Source organism: Phyllopteryx taeniolatus, chromosome 7 (genome assembly GCF_024500385.1).
Source record: "Phyllopteryx taeniolatus isolate TA_2022b chromosome 7, UOR_Ptae_1.2, whole genome shotgun sequence".
Lineage (NCBI taxonomy): Eukaryota > Metazoa > Chordata > Actinopteri > Syngnathiformes > Syngnathidae > Phyllopteryx > Phyllopteryx taeniolatus.
This window is the reverse complement of record NC_084508.1, coordinates 18,227,067-18,234,680: the sequence shown is the minus strand read 5'-3', so window position 1 is coordinate 18,234,680 and position 7,614 is coordinate 18,227,067. Positions and strand designations below refer to the sequence as shown.

The 7,614-nt window shown below is 39.8% G+C and overlaps 1 protein-coding gene across 3 annotated transcripts; it reads right to left on the bottom strand.

Moving 5' to 3' along the window:
• Positions 1-84: 84 nt before the first annotated feature.
• Positions 85-7,215, bottom strand: LOC133480587 (N-acetyllactosaminide beta-1,3-N-acetylglucosaminyltransferase 3-like). Of its 3 annotated transcripts, XM_061778853.1 has the most exons (3): positions 7,110-7,126; positions 6,869-6,997; positions 85-3,214 (listed from the first exon to the last, which is right to left on the bottom strand). In XM_061778853.1, exon 3 carries the CDS (start codon positions 3,202-3,204, stop codon positions 2,047-2,049), a length of 1,158 nt encoding a protein of 385 aa, XP_061634837.1. In that variant the 5' UTR covers positions 3,205-3,214; positions 6,869-6,997; positions 7,110-7,126; the 3' UTR covers positions 85-2,046. The 3 variants fall into 3 exon arrangements, with proteins under 3 accessions (XP_061634837.1, XP_061634836.1, XP_061634835.1); XM_061778852.1 differs by having other exon boundaries at positions 85-3,217; positions 6,869-7,215; XM_061778851.1 differs by having other exon boundaries at positions 6,869-7,213.
• Positions 7,216-7,614: the final 399 nt, after the last annotated feature.

Here is a 7,614-nt window from a genome sequence, read left to right as displayed (position 1 = left end):
TTCCTTTTGTAACTCTACTGTAGATTGTGGGAATTTGAAATACACAGTATATAGTATAAAAGCTATATAAATATAGATAAGGCATTTGGATATTTCTATTTATTAATGAACAGACTTAAACACATTTACATACAAATATTTGTGGAGCAAAAGCAAAGGCAGATGAACAGTGCAACAGTGACTTCTCCCTGCAAAGTCCGAATGAAAGGCAATAGAAAATGGAAAAAATGTAAACTAATTTCACCCAACTACAATACAGAGCCCACTGTTTCCAATGCGAATCACAGTAAAGAACGTTCTGAACCTCATCAGCATAAATCACAGAAGATCATCATACAACCTTAGAAACCCTGAGACAATATATAAACTAACATTTTACAAAACCATACATTAAACTTAACTTAAAATAACAAACATCAGTACCAATGCATAAATATACACAGATATACTCCAACTACCGGAGACAAATTCCTTGTGTGTTTCTTGACATACTTTTTGACATAAAATAAAGATGATTTTGATTCTGATACATTGAAATATCAAAACAACTCAAGATGTAGGATGATACATGTTCAGCGCATGGACATTATTTATAACAGTTTATAACAATGACACACAAAGAAAACCTAATTGTCAGCAAAAAAGAAGGAATCCAAGCACAATCCTCTACTCTGCAGTGCCATGAATAATAATTTGGTCTAACATTATAAAACCTTCATAGTCCAGACAAGATTAGACATACAATAAGATTAAACATATTCCCGCAGTTCCTCATATTTGCACCACATCCAAGTATAACATTAACCCTAGCTGAATATTTCTCGTGTTAATGATAAATCAAAATATTTCACTGATTTTCCTGCTGTAATTTCAGGCACCTTTTGGTGTCATGGTGACAGTAATAATTAATGTGGAACTGGGAAATAGTGATTGGGTTTTCTTTGCTGTTGCATGCACTTTAAATTTTTGTGTAATTGGATGGAAACATAGATGAGTTGTTGAATGCTTTATTACACGATTCCAACTAAACCCATTCCAAACCTCAGCAACCAACATCGGATAAAGTGCTGATGAAAAGTAAAGCAAGCTGAAGACAAATGTATTTGTTCTTAATGAGTGGACGATAACGATCAGCAGTATAGAAGGGCACTAAAACTTGTACCAGAAAGACGTGTCATAAAGCGTCATGAAATAAATAAATGATAAGGTCCATCTGATGAGCTGGTGATTCACGAGAAGTTTATCAGAGCGATAATGAGAAAGTATATTAAGATTTCGTTTGTATATATATGTAAAAAAAAAAAAAAAAAAAAAAAAAAAGAATCCGCCTTCACCATATGCTAAATGCTTTTAAATGATGCACATTTGTGGCAAAATATAACATTTCAAGTATATGACTGCATTTTGTTTTATATATATATATATTAGTTTAATTTCGACTTGTACAACCTTAAGCAGAGGTGTGCAAAGTATGGCCAGTGGGCCACATAATTGCTCTGCTCTTTAATCTTGGCCACCAAGCATTTATATCGTCAAGAACCCTATAATATTTGTTACCATTTTTCCAGATAAAATTGCTTGATTAAAATGTATTTACTGATTTTTTTCCCCAGTCATTATTATAAATAAAAACGAATTAGTAAAATAAAAAATACATATACATTTTGAGAATGCAAATTATTTTTTTCATTAAAATAAACAATTTGATATTTCACATACACATTTGATCTTTTTTGTGTTTTTAACCTAAGGCTTTTCATTGAGCAATGATTAATGCTTACGTTGTTGGACAAAGATGGAATGTAAATAAGTGCTCACGTTTTTCTCGTGAAACATTTCTCATAAGAACAAGTTGACCTGATTCCTTCTAGTGACAGGGCAGCTGCTCCTCCATTTCCTGGGAAGTGGGTTTGACTGACTGCCTGGCCATGTTGTTGACAGTCATCCTCACCAGCTGAGTGCAAAGCTCTGCTCAAACCATCTACATGAAGACATGGAGGACCACCCCTTCTCTGCACGTGAATACAGTGATTTTTACCAGAAAAGTCACTGTTGAATTATTGCAAGTTTCTCCCCAGAAGGACCGCATTTGTGAGCACGCTCATGTATTCTGTGCCACATGAGGTACATCTGAGCCGGAAGGAATCGGTGGACCAGCAGGATATCTCTATAGTAGCAAGGGTCGTATCCGTCTAGATTGCTGGCAGGAATGTACAGTCCCGCTGTCTTCACCCCCATATGGGAGCTTGGGCCAATCCCTGCTTTAGCAAGACACATCCCCATGTAAACATCATCGATGGGAAGAATGGTAATGGAATGGGACATCTTGTATATGACTAAGGCTGTGTAGCCTGACAGCAGGAAACCGCCGCCCCCACAATAGGGTGGATATGAGTCCGACTCCTGCACCTGAACCGGGATGTAATACTTGCTCCAAGGTGACCTAATGGGCCCTACATTCTGGATCAGATGACCAGTGAAGAGATGTTTGCTTCCATCGTTGTCTTGAAAGCTCTGGAGGAATTCCACCATATTGTCTGTGTTGGCAAAAACGTCATCGTCACCATTTAACAGGAAGCGAGCATTTGGACAGTTTCTTTCCATCCATTCCAGGAAAAGCACTTGCTTCAAGGTGAGGTTGTAGAAGGAGTCAGCAAAATCCCACTGGAGGATGTCTTTGTACTCGCGCTGCTCTATTTGGAGGAGCTTGTTCAGCCTCATCTTCTCAAAGCCTTGATTCGTCGTACCCGAAAGGAAAACTCTTTTGATCCAAACCCCGTTGTGTAATCGTTCCTTAGCCCAGGTCTTGCGCAGCACCTCCCGGCGATCGTAGTTCACAGGCGAGCTTTTAATGACCAATAATAGGAAAACATCCCTCGACTGATCAGCTCCGCCGCATTTATGAGGAAGGTCCAGCAGCATAGGGAATCGCCGGCAGTGGCGATAGTATAGAAAGTCTTTAATACCACCAGGGAGAGCGGCAAAGCCTGACATGTTGGCTACAGACATGTTTTGGTGACAAACTTCCCTTGGCCAGGTGAAGTGTTTGGTCTTGTTGGCGGCCTCCGTAACACTACTGCGATCCTCTCTCATGCCTGCTTGGTGGTGAATGTTCTTTCGGTCAATAAAATCTATAAGGAGATGGACGATTAACACGCTAAGACTTCCAAAGAGCAACCACGTTCGGGCTCTCAAGTGTATCATCCTTGAAACTCTGCTGAGAGAAAGTGCAAGATATGATTTATTCACAAATGAAATATCATATTGGGTACAAATGCACAATTTTATACATTATAGGGGGAAATGGGGTAATGTAATGGGGTAGTGTGAGAAATTGGGTAATGTAAGACACCCCCTGTATCTAGCCAACAGAAGAAATTTGTGGTCATGTGACCACGTTATTTTTAAGCCCCTCCTATTTCACCTGAACCACAAAGAAAATCAAGAAAAAAGAAAAGAGATCAACATAAGATTGTCCGCCCTGGAAACCAGTCGTCAATGGCACCCATGGGTTTTTCTAGTCCACGTGTGTTTTTTTGTTTGTTTGGTAACACTAATGTTTTTGGGGGGGGTTTTTTTGGGGTAGTTTTTGTATTTCAACTGGTGCACATAATTCAATGACCACCGATGTGCACATACGACTTTGATTTCACTGTTAGTCCCTTTTCTTCGTGAGCTGCCAGGTTCATTCAAAACGGAACATTGTTATCAAAATATTTCACACAGCATTTGTATGGAATATCATTATTTTGTGCCATAATGTTGTTATTGGTCTGCTGTATAGTATCAAATATTATTTCAGCACCTAAACATAACATAAACATATGAATGTAAAAGTCACTACAGTAAATCTATAAATTAAATTATTTAGTCAGTTCCCCCTAACATAGGAAGTATTATTACATAAACACATGCAACACGGCTCATTTGGACAGTTAAATTTACAGGAATGAAATTCACATTGTATGCAAGTAAATGTGGTTTGTTGCCTTGTTACAAGTAAAGTTTGACCTTAGGGGTCCCCCTTGAAATTCATTCGCCACCAAAAGCTGAGAGGTTATTTTCCTTCTATAGTATATTAAAGTATAGTGAACTTGTTTTTTGTTGTTGTTCTTTTTAACTTTAACATCGACACTGTTACGTTAAAAAAAAAAAAAAAACTTAAATTTACGCCTACTAAAACCACGTCAAAATACTGGCACAAGGTAGACCGCGGGTCTCATGTGATTTTGAAGAATTTGATCGGGGCACAGGCAGACAGACACATGAGGTCCGAGGACATAAAATATTAATATATCTACAGGGATATCTACAGGGACGGGAATTACAGAGTAACTCATTTTTTTAATGTGTAAGTGGACCTAAACTTGTTTTTCACTCTTCGTGGAGTAGAATACTGAGATTTCCATCATACTGTTTTGTGTCAACTCAACATACACCCTTTTGAGCCCACGAGAAGACTAGACTCCTGCGGCTGCCTCCTCTCACCCGTACTTATACATTAGAGGTGCTGACGTGGGCTAAAGAGCAGACATGAGGTGACCTGGCGAGAATGCTTGCATGCTCTGCTGGTGCAATGGGTGTGGGGTGGAAAGTAATTACTAGTAGTCATGTCACCTTCAGCTGGATGGAATATGTTGCATATGTACAAAACGTTGCACGTGTAGAAAATCCTGTCCTCCACTGTCAATAGCCAATAAAAACACGTATGAGCAAATATAAACCCGAAGGCTGACGCACTCCTTTCTTACGTCACAATAAAACACAAGGATTGATTGAAACTACAACGGCACACGGAAACACCTGTAATTATGCTTGAGTAAAAAAATAGTGGTAGCGTGCGTGTGTGTACGTGTATGTGTGTGTGTGTGTGTGATAACGAAAGCTGTATTTAGTGTACTGCATGTGGGAAGCAAAGAGGTGCATCATATATTTACTATTCACCAATGTAGTCCTAATATAAAGGGCAAAAAATGCAATTAACTAATGAAACACAAAAATATATTCGTCGACAGTGTGGAGGCGGCTGCTGGCAGAAATTTTTCATGATCAAAATATGTTCGTAGACGGGGATGGAGAGTCCCGAGGGAATTTTTGCCCGGTCGAAATACATTAGTCGAAGGGGGGCAGTTTGTCCACCAAAATCTGTTTGTATGCCCACCCTGAGTTGGACGTCCTGAGCCTCACTTGGCAAGCACAATCACAGTGTGACTTTTGCACTGAGGGTGTTCAAAGGTTATCCAATTTTGTACTGCATAGATTTTTACACTGTGTGCGCATACCAGGCATATTAATCATGGAACATTGTGAAAGATCAATTTATAAGTTAGATAAGACAGTTGCGTCCGTGTCCACTAGTGCTAAAGCAGACACAGAAGTAGGACTGTACATTACTGTAAGTAACATTCTCACAGGTAAAACCTGTTAGATAGCGTTTCCTTCACAGATCAAATCTTTAGAAACATTGAGTAAAAACAGCATGAGCTATCACCTCCACCCTATTTTTAGTTTTCATTACATTAATTGAAATTTTCATTGAACTAAAAAATATACATAAATCTTAATATCCCATACTGAAACGTATACGGCTGGTCCGAAAAGACTGATAGCCTGATTAGACTGGTTTAGAGTTTAGACAAGTGCTTTAAGTTCTCGTACTATTTCAGTTTCACACCACAAATCCCCACCCCCCCCAAAAAATATAAGTTTTTCTTGGTTGTGCAAATGTTTCATGTTGTAAAAGTTGTGTTGAGCCTTCAAATGATAATTCCCTACTCTATTCTATTTTGAAGGTTTTGGGGGGACTTTGTACATTCATCGTGTTCTTTGATATGATACAATATTAACAAATTCATAATAAACATATCATTCAATAAATACCTTTCTGAATGTGTCAATTCAAAACTGTGCATTTACTGAAAAAGTACTTGATTTAAACATGTACATAAGTTGGACATGATTCAAATGTGGGAAAATCACACAACCTTTTTAAATGTAAAATGCACACACATGCACACACACGCTCAGCCGGAGCAGTTGCTTAACAGCGATCTGGCAGAAAATGGAGCATGTGGAAATATGATATTAGTCACCGAGTATTGTATTGTCTCGTGAAATTGAAATTTTGCATCGGCATCTACATATAAGAGAAGCTTTAGGACAAAACAAAGATGAGGAGAGACTTTTCAAAAGGAGGAAGTTAAGTTGAAGTGGAAAGAAAGAAAGAAAGAAAGAAAGAAAGAAAGAAGTAGACGACAAGTAAAAGTCGTATAACTACCACCTTTTGCCTTTACAAATCTTGGGACAATGCTCACTTTTGACTATCAGACAAATTACAGTAATTATGATACGAATTAGTAAAACCGCACTGCATTATACTGATTTACTCACGTAACCTATATTTAAGTTGAACCACAAAAAAACTGAAATGTAAAAAGAGTGAATTATCGACTTATTTTTGGAGGTCATAAATCCACCTCGAAGGGCTCCAAACGTCCAATTATGCATCATAATGCTCAATAGTCATCCTAAACTGGTATTATAAAAATTTTGCTGGGAAAAAAATGGTTACCGTTAAAAGGGCGTCACCAACCGATAATACCGAAAGCTTGTATTTTACTTCTTACTCAAGCTATCTCAATATTTTTTTCATGTCATTTTATACTTACAAGTTTCTTCGGAATTGGAGCGACTTGAAAAATTTTTTCACATATACATGCAACGAAACTTAAATGCCTCGCAGTTTTTGTTGTTGTTGTTTTTAAAGGGGGGGGGGGGGGGCTCAAAAGCGGCCGTTATTCAACTATTTTGAAAGTGGGATCAACACTTCACAGGAATATGTTAAAGAGAAATGGATGCGTGTACTTACTTTGTGAAGGAGCTTCGTCAGCCTGCACGGTTCGATTGTGCGTGTGCGCATATGGACACCCGGCCGGTGTGTCAAGGCACCAAGCTGTCACCCAATCAACGGGCGGGGCCACATGCCTGACATACATGTCTGCAGTGCGAACATATCACTATTGTAAAATGACAAAATGGGAAAGCAAGCACTGTGTGTGTGTATTTTTTGTGTGTATATATATTTTTTTATCCATCCATCCATTTTCTACCGCTTATCCGAGGTCGGGTCGCGGGGGCAGTAGCTTTAGCAGGGACGCCCAGACTTCCCTCTCCGCAGCCACTTCCTCCAGCTCTTCCGAGGGGATCCCGAGGCGTTCCCAGGCCAGCCGAAGGACGTAGTCTCTCCAGCGTGTCCTGGGTCGTCCCCGGGGTCTCCTCCTGGTGGGATGTGCCCAGAACACCTCACCGGGGAGGCGTCCGGGAGGCATCAGTATCAGATGCCCCAGCCACTTCATCTGGCTCCTCTCGATGTGAAGGAGCTTCTCACCCTATCTCTAAGGGAGAGCCCCGGACACCCTGCGGAGGAAACTCATTTCGGCCGCTTGTATCCTGGATCTTGTTCTTTCGGTCACGACCCACAGCTCGTGACCATAAGTGAGGGTAGGAACGGGGATCAACCGGTAAATCGAGAGCTTCGCCTTTCGGCTTAGCTCCTTCTTTACTACAACGGATCGATACAAAGTCTGCATCACTGCAGACGCTGCACCGATCCGC